This window comes from Sus scrofa, chromosome 6 (assembly GCF_000003025.6).
Source record: "Sus scrofa isolate TJ Tabasco breed Duroc chromosome 6, Sscrofa11.1, whole genome shotgun sequence".
NCBI lineage: Eukaryota > Metazoa > Chordata > Mammalia > Artiodactyla > Suidae > Sus > Sus scrofa.
In genome coordinates, this window is record NC_010448.4 from 68,664,455 (window position 1) to 68,684,665 (window position 20,211).

At 52.3% G+C, this 20,211-nt stretch overlaps 1 protein-coding gene across 1 annotated transcript; it reads right to left on the minus strand.

Moving 5' to 3' along the window:
* ERRFI1 (ERBB receptor feedback inhibitor 1) lies at positions 3,197-18,175 on the minus strand. The gene is given in 5 exon segments (XM_021095275.1): positions 3,197-5,231; positions 5,234-5,887; positions 7,368-7,444; positions 7,685-7,878; positions 18,012-18,175. Coding segments are annotated over 4 exon segments (1,386 nt in total). The 5' UTR covers positions 7,807-7,878; positions 18,012-18,175; the 3' UTR covers positions 3,197-4,698.

A 20,211-nucleotide genomic window follows, 5' to 3' on the forward strand; every position in this document is an offset into this window, starting at 1 on the left:
GGAACTGCTAGGAGTGGTTTTTTTTTTTTCGTTTTTTTGGTTTTTGTTTTTGTCTTTTTAGGGCCATGCCTGTGTAATATAGAGGTTCCCAGGTTAGGGGTTGAATCCGAGAGATAGCTGCTGGCCTATACCACAGCCACAGCAACGCCAGATCTGAGCCGTGTCTTCGACCTACACCACAGCTCATAGCAACACCTGATCCTTAACCCACTGAGTGAAGCCAGGGGTGGAACCTGAGTCCTCATGGATGCTAGTCACATTTGTTTCTGCTGAGCCACGACGGGAACTCCTAGGAGCTTCATATCCCCTAAAACGATAAATTATGTGATGAAATTAAGAACTGAAATAGAGAATAGCCTAATATGTATTTTGGTTCTTGAACCTGTAAATAGCTGTAATTCTTTTTTCTCCGACTATGAATTGCTCTAGAAAAAAATCTATGGACCTCTTGTTTTGACTAGAGGCCTCCTTTTTTTGGGGGGGGGGAATTCCTGGGGCAGGGATCAAACGTGTGCCACAGCAGCCACCGGAGCCATAGCAGTGACAATACTGGATCCTGAACCTGCTGAGCCACCAGGGAACTCCAAAGAGGCATCCTCTTAAAGGTAATTCTTTTCCTAACATAGTTAAAATATCCTTTGAGCCCCAAAGAGAAATAAGCAGAGTTCCTGTTGTGGCACAGTGGAAATGAATCCAACTAGGAACCATGAGGTTTTGGGTTCGATTCCCAGCCTCACTCAGTGGGTTGAGGAGCTGGTGTTGCCGTGAGCTGTGGTGTAGGTCGCAGACACAGCTTGGATCCGGCATTGCTGTGCTGTGGTGTAGGCTGGCAGCTGCAGCTCCGATTCGATCCCTAGCCTAGGAACCTCCACATGCCGTAGGTGTGGCCCTAAAAAGACAAAAACAAAAACAAAAACCAAAACCAAAAAAAAAAAAACCCCCAAAAAAGAGAAAGAGAAAGAGAGAAAAATAAACAACATATAAATGAGATGAAACTTCCATCAGCACGTGGAACTCATGGGACTGGGCCCTGCTCTGCTGTGGTCTCCCACTGATGGGGAACGGGGCCTCGGCGAAGCGAAGGGAATCCTTCCTGGGGGGTGTGGGAGGCTGAGACGAGCCTGCACTGCCTGACCTTAGGCGAGATCTTTCTGGATTTTCAGGACCCAACAGTGCAGCCAGCGGCAGCTAAGAGCCAGCTGCCTCCTCGATGGTAACAGTCTTATCAACACTGAGAGAGCATGGCCGGGGCTGCCCTAGGCCAGGAGAGCCTAGAATTCCATCTGCTCTGTGGCAAACGGGCTAAGGAGGGTTCTGGTCGCGTGGCATGGGCTGGGCAGAAATAGGAAAAGACGGTGTGCCTGGAAAATCAAGGAAAAACAGGACGGTGAAGGGGAGGAAGATAGGGAGCAAATTAAAGAGGGTCTTGGAGCTCCCGTCTCGGCTCAGCAGGAACGAACCCGACTAGATCCACAGGGGTGGGGGTTCTGGTCACACGCAGCTTGGGTCCTGCATTGCCGTGGCTGTGGTGAAGGCTGGCAGCTGCAGCTCTGATTTGACCCCTAGCTTGAGAACCTCCAGATGCTTCAGTTAAGTCCCTGAAAAGACCAAAAAAAAAAAAAAAAAAAAAAAAAAAAAAAGATGGCCTTGACCACAGTACAAAGAAAAAGCAAAGAAAAAAAAGAGCCAACGGATGAGCTGCAGGTGATCAGCATAAGGGCTCTGTGATCAGGACCCCCGGCCCCCTCCCAGCCAGGGGCACTCTCGAAGTCCTGGGCCGCTCACCGGGGTCTGCCCCCACCGGGGCTCTCCAGCTGCAGTTTCCACCCCAGGTATCTTCAAAGCCAGCTCTCCATCTCTGCCACCCAGCACTCGGTCTCCATCTCCATTTCCAGCCTGTTTTCCTCACAGAACAGATCCGAGCCCCTGCTTAGAGCAGCATCCTCTAGGCCTTTCCACTGCCCATGTCATGGCCTAACTTCCAGCCTCTGGAAAATGCCCAGCTTTCCTCCAGCCGCAGCGTCTCCTCTGCGATTCCGCCCTTTCCATTCAGCCTCCTTTGGCTCAGAGTCCAACTCTTCAGGTCTCATCACCTGGGGGAGGGGGTAGTGGGGTCCCTGTCACCACCTCTGCAGGGTTGATCACAAATGGTCGCTAGGCACTGCTTCACATTCCAGGAGGGCATGTGTGTTTTCCCAGGATCGAACGTGTGGGCGTTACCCAGCAAATGTCTTCTGAATGAGCTCCCCGAGCCTGTTTCTCCATCTGTCGAATGCCAGAAATGACGCCCCACTTCCAGGGGGACGGTGAGGAGCGCATCATCAGGTCATCAGTCACGGATGGGGCCCCCGCTGATGGACTTATATGCCATTATATGCCGTTGTCACTGATACTCCCCCATCCTCAGTGTCACCCCAACGCTACCAAGGGAAAAATGGAGGCGCAGAGATTTCAGAGAAACTGCCTGACACCCCATTAGAAGGAGCTGGAGTTTCACTGTGTGCCCAGACCTTCCCAGGCCTCGCTCTTGACTGTACGGTGAACCCAACACAGGCAGGAGTGCCACTGAGGTCTCGGAGAGCTTTGATGTCAGCTGGGAGGCTGGGGAGTGTTGAGGGTGCAGGTGGCTTTGAGCAACAGGGCAGAGGAAAGGGACGGGAACTAGGGAAGGGGCCACGGGACCCTGGATAAGCCCCCTCCCGAAGCATCAAGGCTTCTGCCCACCTCCCAAACCGTGAGAGGCTGGCTTCCCATGGGTGCCTCCTTATAGCGAGCAAGAGGTAGATCCTGCCAAAGGGCCCCGGGCCACCCAGACCTGGTCCTAGAACTAAAAAGGGGTTGCCTCAGGTCCACGGCAGAGCTAGTTCCTTCCTGTCCCAGTCCCGGGATGGGGATGCCCCTCCCCAGCTGGAATCCGTCTCCACAGCAACAGACCAGCATCCATTCAAGTGCAGCTTCTCAATTGTTGGAAGTAAATACAAACAGCTTGTTTGCACACGTGTGTGTGTGTGTCATGCGTGGATATAAACTGCTCAGATGATCTGTCATTTTAGGGAATGAAATGATTTGCCATTTTAGGAACGATGGTAAATTTCCAGGCAATATCGAACAGCGCAAAGTCTTGTGTTTAAAAATGGTCACGTGGTTATATTACTTGAGACACAAAATCTTATAAGAGTTTAGGCAAGAAACATTATTAACGGTGTCATAAATAAGTATTATAACTTTATTAAAATGAAAAGACAATATTCAAAATAATGCAACAAAAAATGAATAAACTCCTTTGTCCAATACTGTACATAGAATGCAGTAATCAGTGCATTTTTCTAAAGCATGTTTTAACCTTCATTTAGTTCATACTAAAATATAAGCTTTAAATAGCTCAAATAACATCACTCAGCAGTGTCAACTGTAAACAGCTTGTTTAACTGTGAAGAACATTGTAGAATGTACCTCTGTTAGTGGAGCACCTTCTCTTTTGTGCTTCTCTACACGAGATAAATACCGCGAAGCATGTGAAAACAGGAACTTGAGCTCTGCGTCTCACGGAGCCGAAGGAAGCAGCCAGCTGGGAGAGTGTTCGAACCAGATGCTGATGTGACCTCTGGTCTTAAGACATATGGGGCCATTATTGGTCAGAAGTGTTTTACTTAAAAAGCAAACAATCCCCAGGAAATACTGAAGAGGAACCAGCAACACAAGGCCAGCTTGTGTTGTATCTGTTTATTAATACAGCCTAAAAAAGGGGGGGGGGCGAAAATCAAACAAACAAACAAAACCACAACACACATCCCCACACAAATACTCTCCATCCCATACGCCTTGTTTTGTTATTGCTTCCACTGACATTCCCAACACTGGCGGAGAGTTTGCTTTCCGCTGTGCTCTAGGCGCCTGGCATTCGTTGCCAGGGGTGAGTGGCTGGGGGCGGGGGGTGCGGAGCAAGGCAGGCACCCTAAGGGAAAGCGATGTCCTAACTCTGCTAACCTTTCCACCTGCCAAGAGGTGAGTGAGATACCGACGGGTGAACACATGGTGCCATCCCTGCCCTCAACCAAACAGAGAGCAGGATGTACAGCACCTTAGATTTTGGGACGTTTTTTTAAAGGAGGCTGGTGAAGTCATGGAAAGAACGCATGGCCTGCCCTCCGTGGAAACCTGCTTGCAAAAACAAAGGAAACAAAACATCACAGGCCTCAGAGCCAGACATCTTCAAACTTTCTAGGCAAAAGTATCTGTCTTATGATCCTGATGGAAACAATACTGTAGTCTCTTCCGTTTGCTCAATTTTCAGTCTGTTAGGAACCATCCTCCAGCTTGAGTTCTTATCATCCTGAATATATATTACTCTACGACAGTAACTAATGGGTTAACTTGCAACTAGGGCCTAGGATCATACCACGAGTGGATATATAGGTATATAACGTGCGCACACAGAGAAGTCCCCTCTTCCTCCTGCTCTGCATCGCATCTTCCAGCCACAGACGTGAGGGGACCTTCCTCGGACGCCAGCAGTCAGGGTCCTCAGCACGCCAGCACCTCCTGGCGCTCGACAGGCCCTTCTCTCTGTTAAGACGGAGAGTCTAGCTCCCTCCCGCTGCACATCCCAACCATCTTCCGGCCAACCTCAACCAGACAGCACAACTGCTGGAGAAGCGCTTGCTCCCGTGGAACCTCGGCTGAACCAGGACCCCAGAGCTAAGGAGAGACCACGTAGGAAAAATGTTTGCGCTTGCCGTGGCCTCCCAGATCCATCCTCGGCTTCGAGTCCAGCTTCTCCGGGGTGGAAATGACACTGCAGTCAACAGGCAATGGCTGGATGGGGGTGCTTGCGTGCGCTTCCTCTGCCTCCCTGAAAAACTTCTCGAACCTGTCCAGGTAGGGCGGCCTCTCGGGTAGCAGATAGTAGTGCGTTGAGCTCACCTTCCTCCCGTTCTCGATGATGGGCAGGATGCAAGGAACCTTGCTGGCGGCTCCCTCGCTGTGCTGTCTCTGCAGGGCTTTGCTGCTGACGTACTTGGGGTCCGGGGCAAAGCTCTGCGTAGGGGGCATGACCCCGTTGAGGTAAGACGGGAGGCTTTTGGGGCTCGGGGTGCGCGAGTTGCTCCGGGACAAAGGCTCTCGCGGAGGGACCTTGGGGGGCCTGTCCTCGTCGCTGTAGGTGCTGGACGTGACTTCCGCCGACCACCTCCTGTAGTCCGGCTTTGCGGGCCGGGGCGGGATGGGGACCCGGGGGGCACCTCCGGTTTGTCGTCGTCGGAGTTGGGGGAGGCTCTGGGCCCGTAGCTGGAGACCCGGATGGCTGGCTTGTTAAAGGACCCGGCGGGGCCCGAGTGGGACCGCCTCAGTCTCCGGTGGGCTTGGGGCGGAGAGGGGCTGGAGCCGCGTGGGCCCGCGGCCGGCCCAGGGGCCTGGCCGCTGAGTTCGGCGGCCGGGGCCGGGGGGTCGACGTAGGCGTAGTTGATCTGCCCGCAGCCCCGGAAGCTGCGCCGCCCAGGGCCGCTGTACCTGAAGTCGGAGGGCGGGCAGGCCTCGAGGAGGAAGTCCGTGTCCGAGCTGGTCAGGAACTCGACCTCGCAGTCCGTCTCGTCCAGACACAGGTCTTCGCTGATGGGCAGCGGCGGCAGTGGCCGCGAGCCGCGCTCGCACGGGGCCGCGCACGGGAAGGGCGCCGGCGAGGTCCTGCTGGGCGTGAGCGGGGGCGTGGCGGCGCCCAGCCCGTGCCCGTTCACGCTCAGCCTCTTCAGGCCGCACGCCAGCGGCTCCTCATCCTGCTGCCCCGGGCTTTCGCTCGCGGGGATGACCAGAGGGGGCAGGCCGGACCTTGGCGCGGCGCCGCGCTCGGCCAAGGGGCCGCCGGGCGACGGAGCGGACCTGGAAGCGCGCCCTGGAAGGAACACGAGAGGTTACCCGGGACGCGGCAGGCTCTTCCCGCCGGGGGCCCGGGCCCCTGGCTGCCCGCGCTCCGGGCCCTTTGGGCCGGGTCCCCCAGCGGGGAAACGCCCAGGACACCCCGGCAACCACCCTGGGTGTAATGAGAGCCCAGAGGTGGGGGACGCACATGATCTGGTTCAAATAGCAGACTCTCTCTTCCACCTGCCCTGGCCGTGTGGGCAGCGCACACCCACATGCCCCAGACAGGTTCCGGGACGTGCACAGGATCTGCGTCAGGTGGGCAGCAGGTCATCTGCGGGTGGCCAGGCTACCGGAGCCCGGTGCCCCGAGGGGTGGACCACAGGCTCCCAGCCCTTCTCCACACTGCGAGCTGGTGGACTCGCTGCAGGGGACGTGTGGCCTGGACAGAGACCCAGGGGCCTGCACCGGCCCCTTCAGAGTAGGGAAGGCCACTTCTCTAAGTGTCTGTCAATATTTATACTGCTTTGTCACTTTCAAACAGGAATTCACTGCTCCTTAAAGAAGAGGGCGTTCCCGTTGTGGCTCAGCGGGAAAGAACCTGACTGGCAGCCATGAGGACGCAGGTTCAATCCCTGGCCTCGCTCAGTGGGTTAAGGATCCGGTGTTGCCGTGAGCTGTGGTGTAGGTCACAGAAACGGCTGGCATCTGGCGTTGCTGGGGCTGTGGCGTAGGCGGGCTGCTACAACTCTGACTCCACCCCTGGCCTGGGAACCTCCATATGCCATGGGTGCAGCCCTAAAGAGACAAAAAGACCCAAAGAGCGACAGAGAGAGATCCTGGAGTTCCCGTTATGGCTCAGTGGGTTAACCCAACGAGTATCCATGAGGACTCGGGTTTGATCACTGGCTTCACTTGGTGGGTTAAGGATCTAGCATTGCCATGATCTGTGGTGTGGGTCGCAGACATGGCTCAGATCCCGAGTGGCCGTGGCTACAGCTCTGATTTGACCCCTAGCCTGGGAACTTCCATATGCCACAGGTGTGGCCCCTCAAAAAGAAAGAGAGAAATCCTGCCTAAGGTTTCTCAAACTTAAGTATGTATCGGAGCTGGAAGGAGAACCCAAATCGTGCTTTTTTTTTTTGGCGGGAGTAGGAGAGCATGCTGCAGCCTGCAGCAGCTTTATGTGGGATCTCAGTTCCCAGACCAGGGACTGAACCGGGGCCCCAGTGCCGAGAGCGCCAAATCCTCACCACCCAGACCACCAGGAACCTGCTGAGAATCTTGCTTTTAGCAGCTCACACCTCGCCCACCGATCAAGTGGGGAGCCAGTGACCCGGGAACTCGGGAGGGCGGGTAGCTCCAGAAGCTGCTGCCACTAGGGGTCAGACTCCTGTCGGAAATGGTTCGGGTCATCTCCTCATTTGGAAAATGACGCTGGAGGACAAGCTCAGAGGCTGACTGCCAGCTTCCTCTCCCAACGCCAAGTTCGCCCGCATTTTCAGAACACGTACCGAAGGCTGTGAGGTGCTCCTGGGCGGTGGAGTTCAGGCTGTAGGCCATGGTTAGTGGGTCGATGTTTAAAAAGCCGCTGAAGGGAAAGGAGAGCGCCTTGGTCACAAACAAGTGGCAGACGTGCCCTCGCCCTCACTCCAACCTCCCACGTTCTCGGCATGGCCCGTGCTGGCCTTTCTTTGAGATTTCTCTCTCGGGCCGTGCCCGTAGCATGCGAACGTTCCCGGGCCAGGGAGCCGACCTGAGCCACTGCAGGGAACCACAGAGCGGCTCCCCACCCTGCTGCACCCCAAGGCAACAAACACCCTGCGCTTACCTCTCAAACTCGCTGCGGCCGCCCCAGCAGCCCTTCAGATTCCCCAGGGCTTGGCCATCATGTAGAAATCCAGTTTTTAACGGGACTCTGATCTCCTGGGCAGCCACTCCTGCCGTTGACATGGTGCCTTATTCTGCGATGTCGTCACACTTGTGAAGCCCGGGGATTTGCAGTCAACCAGTGGCTTTCATTCCCTGGAGGGGATGAAGGAGAGATGAGAGGAAAGGCAGTAACCCAGAGCCGCGCCTAACTGGCTAAGATGAGGGCATCCGGGGGCTGTGGAACACAAGAAATCGATCACAGATTTCCACCCAAGTCTCACATCCTTAGCTCCACTCCTTCTTACTTTTCCGGAGGACATGGAAATGCAGACTTTAAGAATCACTTTGGTGGGGGGAGGAGGCAAGCATGCACCCAAGATCTGTGATGCTTTCAGCCAAAGGGAAACAGGCCATTGTCAGCAAAGGCAGACTTGACAGTTACACAACAAAGCGGGCTCGTGTGCCAAAGCACACGGACGTTCCTCCAGCCTCCCACTAAACCGGCCTTCCCGTGTGTGGCTGCGCTGGGCGTGGGGCTCATTTTCCACTTTGAGCTAAAAAAAAGTCATTTGGCCTATGACGATACCTGACAGCTACGGCACTGAAACTCACTAAGACCCAGGGCTCTGATCCTCGACAGCGCCTAGCTAGCGTTGGCACCAGAGGACCCCACGGCCTAGCATTTATCTGGATCCTGGATTTCAGGGTGGGCCACGGAAGACCCAAGTCTCCAGATATGACTTGTTCGAGGGTAAAAAAAAATTTGACATACGAAGACACTCATTTCCATTCTGCACGAATCCAGTTCTGCAAGATGAGCAGCCTGGCTTCGGCGGAGGCCTGGACAGCGTCCTCCTGGCTTTTAAAGGCAAACGTAAGACTGCCTTCTCCCCATTCCCCCTGCGCAGCGCCTCGGGATTCCTGTCCTGCCTGCCGGGCTGCGAGGCCTGGGCCACACGGGGCAGTCAGCGCGGCTTCTCCTAATCCAGTGCTCCCTCAGCTTCAGACCCTCCAGCCCCTGGGCATACATTCTGTTTCTGGAGCCCCTGGACGCTGCGGCCCCTTCTCAATTTTCCCCATTCGTTATTAGCAGCCATCTCCGCCCGCCTTCGGGAGCCATGGCTGCTGAGGATAAGCTTAGGACATCACTTCTCACCTCTCCGGGCCACACGGACCCCTTCTGCAGGGTCTACGTGCACTCGCGTCACGCTTTCCCATCCTCTCGACAAATATTTTTGCACAAACCGAGAGCTGGGTGCTGACGCAAAGGTGAGACATGTGCTGTGGCAGGGGAGGGGCACGCAGGTGACAGTTCTGTCTGAGGGACAAATCTGTCCCCCCACAAGCTCAGGAAAGAGGCTGTGTCCCACCCATTGATGACTGCTATCTGGAGCGTCAGCAGGTGCTCAGTGAGAGCACGTTTGCTGACTGGATGTCTGCGGAAGGCCACCGAATGATTCGCAGTCGTACTGTCAAGATCGACTGAACAGTTACTACAGGTAAGGCAGAGGTGTTTTTTTATTTTAAATGAAGGATCTTAAAAAATATGCTGTAAGTGTTTAATGAATAGCAAGGTTTTTTTTTTTTTTTCTTCTTCTTTTTAGGGCTGCACCCATGGCACCTGGGCGTTCCCAGGCTAGGGGTCGAATCGGAACTGTTGCCACGGGCCTACACCACAGCCACAGCAACATGGGATCCGAGCCTCGTCTTCGACCTACACCACAGCTCATAGCCACACCGGATCCTTAACCCCCTGAGCGAGGCCAGGGATGGAACCCGCAACCTCATGGTTCCTAGTCGGATTCATTCCTGCTGCGCCACAACGGGAACGCCGAATAAGTTTTTTTTTTTTTTTTCACATAAAAAGGAATGGAAAGATAGTCATGTTTCGGTGACAAAGGAGGATGGGGCCTGATTACTGCTTCTGGCTTTTTAGATGTAGTCACATATGAAGACACTCACTCCCATTCTCCCAAAGTCGGCTGTTTTAATATAGCAGACAGATTTAAACAGCTTGAACATATTTCAAATAGTCAAGCATTCATTTTTCTTTAATTAGTCGCTACAGGTACATGATGAAGAAGATGGGGGGGGAGCCCCATCATGTCAGAAATCTAAAAGTAAGTTCCTGGGGGATCTTTTTGCTGTTTCTGAAGGCTGGTTTTTAGATTAGAAAGAAATGTTTTTATCTCCCTTGAATCAGGTGTAAGGTGTTAGAAACATTTAAAAACACAACTTCTGAAAAAAAAAAAAAATTGCGAGACACTCCCCTCTGTCCTTGGCCCCTGGTTTAGGGTGCTTTTCCCAAGCCGCCTACAAGCACTGGCAGGACTAGGGTATCGGTAGTGATGTGGAAATGAAAGCCCAGATAGGAAGAAGAATATGGTATTTAAGTGGTTTGAAAGCACACGTTTGAAGATCCCCTGTCCAGATTACAGGAGAATGCTGCCCAGAGTCTCGGGGCCCAACCCCCACCTGTCTGCAGGCCAACAGGCACTACCAGTAATTACTGTGTGTCAGCCGCCCAGCACCGTCTAAATCTGAGCTTTCAACAGAATGATTGTGTAACGATCGCCTGCGCTGAAATTGCCACCGAGGTCTAAACATACATTTCAATGGTCCCTGAGCAGTATTTATACGTTCTAGAAAAAGTTATGTTTTTATGCATTGTTTCCAGCACCTACTTGTTAGCTTTCTTAAGAAAAAAATTGTTTTAGCATAAAAAGAATTGTGTTCACTGAGGCAGCTCCCTTGTGACCACAATAGCGTCTTTGTGCATTCATAGGAGGTGACCTGCCTCTCCATTTCAATGGGGAATTGTGAATGGGCCGTGTTATGAAACTGTCCGAACTTCCTAGTGACTCGCCTGGGAGCTCCGAGGGCAGCAGCGCTGTGTGCTCCCGTCTTCTGGAAAATAACTCCCCACTGCGGACTCTAAACAAGGGCCAAACCTGCGGGGAGGTGGGAGGCAGGCTTTTGAAGCGTGTCCCTCAGGTTGTAAACTGAGGGTGGGAAAGCTCCTGGGATTCTTTTACTCCCACCCCCCCCCAGCCCCCACCTCTCAATCTCTCTCTCTCTCTCTCTCTCCTCCTCGGAGAAGTCAATTTGGTCAACCTCAAGTTCAAAAGAAACATGGTGCGCAAGTGAAATTTAACTTTACGTGACGGTCACACTAGCTCTGCTTTATACTTCTGTAGGAGAACAACCGCAGAGAGACACCTGTGTGGGAAAAACAAGTCCCCGGCGGCATTCTGCGGGGAAATGCAAAAACAGGAAAGCGAAGGTTAATCCAGGCAGCCTGGCACAGACCTTGGTATAGATTCGATTAACCTTGGGCAGAGTGATCTTTCCAAAATACGGGAGTGAAACGATAGCCTTTTAGGGTGTCAAAAATGCAGTTACATACCAGTCCTGGTGCGAATGTTTTCCTGGTCACATCACTCGATTTTTTTTTTTTTTTTAAATTCAAGGGAAAAACCTAACGACCCTATAAAACCGTTGGTTTTTTGAGGCTGTCCCTTTATTTTCTCTCCTCATGCCCCCTGCCCCACCGGATCCCATCTAGGGCTTCAGCTCTGCATCCAAGGCTCCGGACTCCAGCCCTGGCTCAGGCTTCCACTTTGCACTTCCTATTGTCTGGTGATTATCTTTCCACTTGGATGTACCTCTGGCATCTGCAGCTCCACAGACCAAACGCAGCCTGTCGCTTGCTCCACACCCCTTCCCCGTCCCCAAACCAGTTCCTGGGCTGAGCAGGAAGGCACCCTTTCTCACCCGACTTCACCCCCGAGTCCCAGGGCCCCGCTCTACACTGTCTCGAAAGCCCATCTTCCTTCCGGTCACTGGGTCCCACCTGCCTCGGGGCCCGAACATCCCCAGTCCCCTGCCCACCCGACAGCTGGTGCTGACCCACAGCTCAAGGGGCCCATGTCCACTGCCCAGGGGTCTGCAAGGGCTTCCCCATCGCAGCTGCCCCGCCCAGCGCCGAAGGCCTCCTGGCAAGGCCCCCACCTACCTCCCCTAGGGGCCGCCTCTCCCGCTACCTTCTCCGAGACCCACTCCCTTCCTCGTCTCTTCAGTCTTGGGTTAGTCCATGCTGTGCCCTCTCCCCTTCCATCCTCCCAATTCTCTAGGACGGGACTTCTCCCCCAGTCCCCCCTACCCCACCGCCCCCAAGATTCTGGCCTCATTCCTTTCTTTCTTTTTTGTTTGGCTGCACAGGCAGAATGTGGACGTTCCCGGGCCAGGGATCAAACCTGCACCACAGGGGCGACAGCACTGAAGCCTTAGCCACTAGGCCACCAGGGAACTCATTCATTTCTCACATGTACTTACTAAGTGAGTTTTGAGAAAATATTCATCTCACTTTTAGAAAAGTAAGTACACAGAAGATTCATGTAGAACACAAATCAGGGAAGAAGGAAAGGGTAACATGAGCTGACATCACCCGATGGTCAGGGGGCAAGTCTAAGACATGGAGCAGGCAAGGAATTCTCAGGAAATTCATTTCCAGACTCCGAAGTGGATGGACAGTTTTGAGATGGGGTAAAAATGAGACGCCTAAACGGTTAACACTGTAACTTTCCAGATTGGCTTCTGTTACTGAATGTTTCCTTAAAGCAATGGAGGAGCATGCTTTCTAGAAACAGTGAATTTCACCTTCTCCTCTGGATGATAATGCACCTGTGGTTTTGCTACTGAATTTAAAGGTCCTTTTCTTTAAAAAAAGAAAAAGCAAAAAAAAGTAGTTATACCAAAAAGCACACTGTACATTCCCTATGAAGGTGGAACCACGTGCCCCTTGCTTGATGTTAGCCTCTCTGAAACTGTTCTTTAAAAAACCAGGCTACCTTAAGACGGTAACCTAGATAGGCTTACCTGGCCACCAGATGTCATTAATAAATCTCTGCAGCAATCCACAGGAGAAGGAGGGGCACATTTTTGTCACACAACTCATCCAGTTCCGACCGGCGCTTCCTTATTTAAAAGTGTGATGTAATTTCCTTCTTTCAATCTGGTTTAAGAACCTGATTCCTGTTTATTCAGGGTGATAGATGGCCTTTTCAGCTGCATTAACAATTACCTACCTACCCAGTCCCACATCCAGGAGCTCTACCGTAACTCTATTTGGAGGCCTGAGTTATGAAAAGAAGCTGATGTGGGAACATGACAACCACCAGGATTTTAGATCCTCCCCCAACAAACCACCTCGGCGTCATCTGGAAAAGGCCCAAAATAACCACCTTTGGGAAAATGAGAAAAGGAAATGAAACCTCACCATTTTTCGGGGGATGAGTATGTGTCGCGCTGGAAGCCAGGCTTTAGAACATTCAGTTCAGCTGCCTTATAGGAGCTTCATTTTTATGAACAACGAGCAAACTTACTGATCTGATGTTCCCCTAACACAGTCAGTGCTTCGGACAGTGACAGCGGTGTGTGACCTGAGTTGCTTCACTAAAAGTCAAAGGTTCTCCAAAAAAGAAAAATCACAGGCCCTCCTTCAGGGTCTGTCTGACGTCATCGGTAAGACTGATTTGGGGAATGGGAGGAGGGGCAGCGAGTGCCAGGCTTTGTGTCCTGCTGCCACGGAAGCATCAACAGCCTTGGTGATAAAAGCACTGATGACCCAAAAATGTGTTACGTGAAGTTCAAAACCCTCACTACACTCAGCAGCCTCGGTGAGGATGGGCATGTGGTCCATGGTGGGGGGGGTTCCTGTCCTCTTGTGGCTCCATCCCCCCAATCCGTGCCTGGCGTATAATGGCCCATTTGTAGGTGGGAGAAACCGAGGCGACAGGGAGAAGACCCTGTCTTCGCATGGTCACAGAGCTAAGTGAGAGGATTTCTTGAAGAACTCAGAAGATGGCCCAGATTTTAAAATTTTAAGAAATTTTAAGAAATTAAAAAAAAAAAAAACCAAAAAGCAATTCCATCAATGACCACGGTCATCCAGAGATCTGGGCTCCCTCAGTCGCCTATAGGGCTTCAGTGACCCAGCAGAAATGTCCCTTTCCTACAGAGCGCTGCCATTAGCCAGCCACCCACCCCCACCCCCACCCCACACCCCCACACACCACACGATCGTATTCTTCCTTTTACACATACAATAGATTTCTAATTGTAAAAGGTACATGATTTCTATTCAGATCTTAACCACAAGGTGCACAAGAGTCTAATGACGGGGAGCGAATCTTTAAAACGTCCAATCTACTTAACGAGCATTTAAACCACCCAGTGAGGAACTCGAGGTTGTTACAGTGAACACAAACCCAGGGAGAGTAACAACCAGCTCACTGGGCACATCCCTGACAGGCATTGTTCTAAGTCCTTTATGTGGACTCATTTAATCCTCTCAACAACCCTGGGAGGTGGGTGACTGTCACTGCCCTGGCTTACTGACCAGAGAGCTGGAGGCGCCAAATTAGGTAACTTGCTCTAGGCGGTGGGGCCCAGACTTAAGCCGGGCTCTGCTCCCCAAGCCCCAGGCCTTCCTTGCAGGGGACAGAGCTGACCCACTGCAATGCTCAAGCTTCAAGGCTGGCTCAGGCAGACGGTGCTGGGGATTGGCTGCCTGCTAATCGTTTTTCGTGGGGAACCCTTAGCTATGAAAGTGCCTCTTTGACGTCAATGCCCTCAAACCTGTTATTATTTACAGGTTGGTCCTCCATGTCCTTTAAAAAGGGCGGGTTGAGGTATCAGCCTTATATTCTGTGACCACTTCAAACAGGTCTTTTGAAACCGTCAGCTTTTAGTGACATGCTCATCCCCCCAGCCCATTAGGAATCCCATGACAGCATGACACTTGACACAACAAAGGGCTGTCTTCACCTACAAAAAGGGGTTCCTCTATCTCCCCAGGGGGCCTCTTTTTACTGCACTGGCAGCGCGGGCCCCAAGGCTGGCGTTGTAACCAGGCTCTCTGGTAAAATCCACAACTTTGTAGAATGTCTTGTATTTTTGCAAAGCACTCCACACATTACAAAGCGTTTTCTTTTTCTTGTCTTTTTGTCTTTTTAGGGCCACACCCACGGCATATGAAAGTTCCCAGGCTAGGGGTGGAACTGGAGCTGTAGTTGCCAACCTACACCACAGCCACAGCCATGCTGGATCCTTAACCCACTGAGCGAGGCCTGGGATCGAACCCGCGACCTCATGGTTCCTAGTCGGATTCGTTCCCGCTGCGCCATGACGGAAACTCCCCACAAAGCGCTTTCTAACACGTTATCTCGCTGGATCCCCACAAGGTCCCTGTAAGGGGAGGCGGGGCTCCCAGTCCCCATCTCCGAGAGGCGGAAACAGGTGAGGTTGGATAGCTTCCTGTCGGCAAAGGGCCATTGCATCTCTTCTGCCTGGCGACCCAGAGTTGTCCCCACACCACTTTCCCACCTCTCCCTCCTAGAGTCTCCTGCATTTTGGGCAACAGCTACCCCTCTCCTCTGAACATTCTCGTTTACAGACGTGGAAACTGTCAGAGGGCCGGCCCCGAGTGCCAGTCATCTGGAGAGGAAAACCCAATGTGCCCAGGTGCCTAGGTGCCAGGTTCTTAGAGGGCAAAGGCCTGACTGTTTGCACAATCAGATGCTTCTTCTGGACCAGACAGGACGCTAGGGGAGAGGCTGGCTCTGAGGAGGAGGTACCAAGCAGACAACTTCAGACTGGGGTAACTTCCAAGGAAATGCAGGGAACAGTCGTGAGGACAGGAGGCGAGAGCAGCTGTTTGCACAGGTGCTTAGGGAAGGCTTCGCTCAGGTGACTCTCAAAAGTCAAGTCTGAGGGAGGAAGAGAAGGCAGCCGGAGGAGTTAGGGGATGGCCGTTCTGCACAGAGCAGGGGTGGCATTTTTAAACCTAATCCGTAACTTGGTCGCGTTGCATTGTCTGAGGGTTTTCAACAGTGTCTTCTGAGCCTCACCTTCGTCCCGTTCCCTCGGTTCAACTTCGATGCTGCGTTGCATCACGGCACTCTGGGCAGAAAAGGGTTCATTCACGTGGCCAGACCCCCAGTTTCAACAATCTGATCCGTGCCCTTTTAGTCATATACTGCCCGATTTGATGGTCTAAGGGGTTGGATTAAAGTATCAACAAGGACTCCAAGTTGCAGCATCTGGTTTTTCCTTCTGAAATCTGAATCCCACACTCACTTTCCCCTATCTCAAAACAAATTTCGGTACTCAGCTAGTAACGTGTGTTCTGAACCTTGAAACTCACCAGTTTTATCTGTCTTCACCAAGCATGAGTTTCCACTGTGCGAATAATGCCAGAATGCCACAAAGGGATTTCCTGCATCTAGGGAGCTAGTCATCAGCTTTTAGAAAGCATGGCCAAACACCAACACTAAAGGATGCTAGAGGAATCCCGACAATGAGGGACCAATTCAAATTTATTTAGATTAAGATCAGAGTTGTTCCTCTGGTAGAGGGAGCCTATGACATTCAGATTCCAGGAATTACCCTCGGCACCACCTTTTCCCTCCTCTGCTCACTCTTCTAGAGCAACCTGATGGTATGCAGACATTCAGGTCAGCTTCAAGCATGTTAGATTGTACCTGTAATTTAGGTGACTTGCTGTCTAAAAGCTACCATCAGTATTAGCAGAAAGGAAGTATTATCTGGTTTGACTTCTGAGCAGCAGCAGCTAAGGGTTATTTCCACGCAAAAACTCAAGTCTACAGTGTAATTAAGTCTCACAGAGAGGGACTAGTATCCACTGTGAACTCAAAGGAGGAAGGCCAATGCATCAAAACGGAGATTCTACCTGTCAAAAATATAAATCATCCAGATGTTTCATAACAGCCATAAAAGAAAAAAAAAAAAAACAAAAAAAAAAAACCAAACCAAACAAGATTTGCTTTCAGACCCTTATCAGTGACTGGTCCAATCCCGCTGAGCTTTAAAATGTAAAATATGCTTCCCTGCAATTATTTATCAATCATCAACTATGTACAAAGCTGCATAAGATAGAAGCTGTACAAGGCAGAGTTCCTGCCCTTAAGGAGTTTACAATCTAATATCTGTTGGGTTATAAATGGTTAGTCCTAGACCTCCTCCCACCTATCAGTGTCCACGGGAACACACAGCCGCCGAAAAGAAACCTCTCTGGGAAGAGGGTAATGACGGCCAGTGTTTGAACTCCATGCTACAGCCTGTATGTATTTCTCTTTAAATCTGCTCAAAGAGCTTAGCTGATAACATACTGATAACCAATCATAGTCAGCATGTTAACAAGAAACCCCGACTTCTTTTATTTTGGTCTTAGCAATATTTAGTCATTTATTGACACAGGTACCAAAATGCCTTTGTTTAAGGAAAACGTGCACCTATATAACTCCAGTAGGGTTAAAAAAGAAAGACAGAAAGACAGAAGGCAAGACTAGGTATGGTGGACTTTAGATGCTTCATTCTCTCACATGTATCCCCACTGCATTTGGAAGAGATTTACGAGAGCTTAAAACTTCTGCAGAACACTTGTTCTCCAGAAGGAAAAAAAAAATCATTTTAACCTCACCTTTCTTCACCCCTGACAGTTGCCTAGAAACCAGTCCTGCCCTACCTGTGTTGCAGGTGTACCTAAAGTCACCAACACATCTCTTTTAAAGCTACAGTCTCTATTCTGACGGCACTTAAGTTTATGACTAACAATCTATTCATATTTTTTTATCAGGTAAGAGACTGGTTTCTTTCAAGCGATGATGAAACCTTAATACAGACTTCGCAAGCACCGATACAGTACCAATCACGGTAAAAGAGTCATCTAATTTGTACAAAGCTATGATATACACATAAAAACACACACACACGAGAAATACCCAAGAAGCGTTCACCTTTCAAACACAGAACTCTGCAGCTCCTTTCCTTGTGAAGCAGAATTTAGGACGTTCAGAGCACAGAACCCCGTACTGGGGGGAGGAAGAGGAGGAAGGCACGGAGCTGCCCACATGAATTAAGAACACCGACCGGGGATGAGCGTCGTCGCCGAGACTAGGCAGTGGGAGCGCGGGTCAGAACCGCTGCGGATTCCGGGCCCCCGCCGCTCCCAGGACCCGGTTTGCCGGCGCAGCCCCCGCGCGGAGGAGGAAAGAGCCCGAGGCCGCCGCCAGCCCGCGGGCGCAGGACCCCAGGTCGCCGCACCGGGAACCGCGTCCCCGGCGCCGGCCCCTCCCTCTGTCCCGGGAGATTCCGCGCCGGGCGACCCTCTCGGCGCCCGGGGGGCCCGCCCCGCGTCGGGAGCCGCCCGGAGCCCCGAGGGGCGCGGCGCCAGCCTCCCCGCCCCCGGCCCGCAGGCCCCTTACCCCAGCGGAGCCGCGGCTGCCCCACGGCGCCCTCCCGCGCATGTCCGTCCCGGCTGTCTCAGCGCCGCGGGCTCAGGGGCCCGGACACCGCGCAGGCGCCTCGCCACTCGCTAGCCGTTCACTCGCGCTCGCGTTCCCCACTCGCACTCGGCCGCCGTCGCCGATGCCGCCGCCGCCTCGCTATATAGCGGGTGGGCGGGTCCGTGACGTCACCACCCACCGCCCCACCTCCTCGGCGCAGCCAATCCCGGCTGCGAGCCGCTTAAAGGGGCGATGTCACGGCCGAGGCGCTCGCGTGGGGTCCACCTGCATCGCGCTGCCCTAAGGGGCAGCAACCTTTTGTCTCCCGCTGGATGTGTTTCTCGGCCGCCGCGGCCTTCACACCTCCTCTCGGCTGAATCCTGGCGGCCGCTGCCCAGCTCCCGGAACCCCTCACCCTGAATTTTCCTCCGAAGTGGGCGAACCTCCTGGCCGCGGCCGCGATTCCTGCTCGAACCAAAGGTGGCGCCGCGCCTCGCGCGGGAGTTAGTTACATCGTTACCATCCACGAGGAGGGTTTTGTCTTCCTGTGTCCGCGGGCCGCCGCGCGTGGGTGGGCTGAGGGCACCGGAGAAGGCGAGCGGGGCCTCTGCGGGGCTGCCCCTGCAGCCTGCAGGCCCCGCGCTCACCACGAGGCCCGCAGGCCGCGGCGTGGGAGGGCAGTGTGGGGCAGGGAGGGACATCCAGGGGCAGTGCAAGACAGGGAGGGACAGCGTGGGACCAGAGGGGACAGCATGGGAGAGAAGGGATGGTGTGGGACAGTGTGAGACAGTGAGGGGTAGCGAGGCCATACTGGTGAGGGCCTTTCATGGACCAGTGCCCAGCCGCCTCTCCTCTGACCACAGGTTTGTCGATGGAGGCCAGGCCCTGGTGGCAGTTGACCCGGAGAGGGCTGCCCACCCCCAGCCTGGCATCTGCCTGAGTGCCCACTCTCCTGTTTACTTAACAGACCCACACCGACCTCAACATCTTTTGGCATCAGGGCAGCCACGGATGCCCAAGGACAGAACACCAGCAAGCCTGCTGGAGGAGGTTTCTCGGGGCGCCGGTGATGCAACTTAGGCTTATAGTTTAACCGTAAAATAAATAATACAAATGATAACAAACCAAGAGTAACTAAAGTAAGAAAAAAAGCAAACAGACAGAAACCCTCCAGGTTTAGCTAGAACAAATCCGCTGAATGGTACTCTCCATTAAGTGGAGGCCGGAGACCTGCTGCTGACCTCTTTGGTCTCTGCAGAGGCCCAGTCTTGCCTTTCAGCAATAACGCAGGATAGTTAGACATTTAGTGCTACCTAATTGGGGTGGTTTAACATATGGAGTGAGATTCCGACCTCATTACCAGGTTAACTATTAACTTTGCACTCCCTGAAATGATTTGCCTTTTCTCTCCTATTATTTACTTACATTCTTCTAAATTTAATTCAAAGGCCTGATTTCGAATTCAAGGCCTTAAGCACATGCGTACACACACACACACACACACATACACACACACTCTGAAGTATCCTTTTGCCTTCTTTTATTGGTGAAATAAATACTAAGCAGAACTCTCCCCTCCATTCTGATGGGTTCCTTCTGGACCGCAGGGGCACTTGGATCATTTTCACGCTGCTTAAGAACAATTCGGTTATGCCATCTTTTTGTTAACCTTTCGTATTGCTATTCATTTACTGTTATTTAGAACCATGAACATGATTCACAACTAATTGCTAGTTTTCTCGCCCAATTAACTAGGTTTTTGGATTCACAGAAAGTCCATCTGGATGTTTTTCCCCCTATTTTTGTTTCATTTATGTTTATCACTTACCCATACGCTGTTATCCGTGTAAAAAAAGGATCAGCCTGAGAACTTTCCAGAGAACATCCTTTCAGACCTCACAGTTCAGCATTTACTGAATGGGAAACTAGACGAGCTCAAGTTTCAGCCAAAAGGAACCCTAGTTACGCTATTTCAAGTCACCACAACACAGTTGTAATTTGTGCTTTGGCCCGGTTGGCCTGCTTTTACATTCTCCTATTCATTAAACAGTGATAATGACTACAGTAACCATCAAACACACCCCTTCTTTCAAGGAAGATCAATAGGAGTCTTGCTATAGGGTTGACAGCTGTGGGATGTGCTCATGTTTTGGTAAATTCTCAAAAATCACAAAAATCA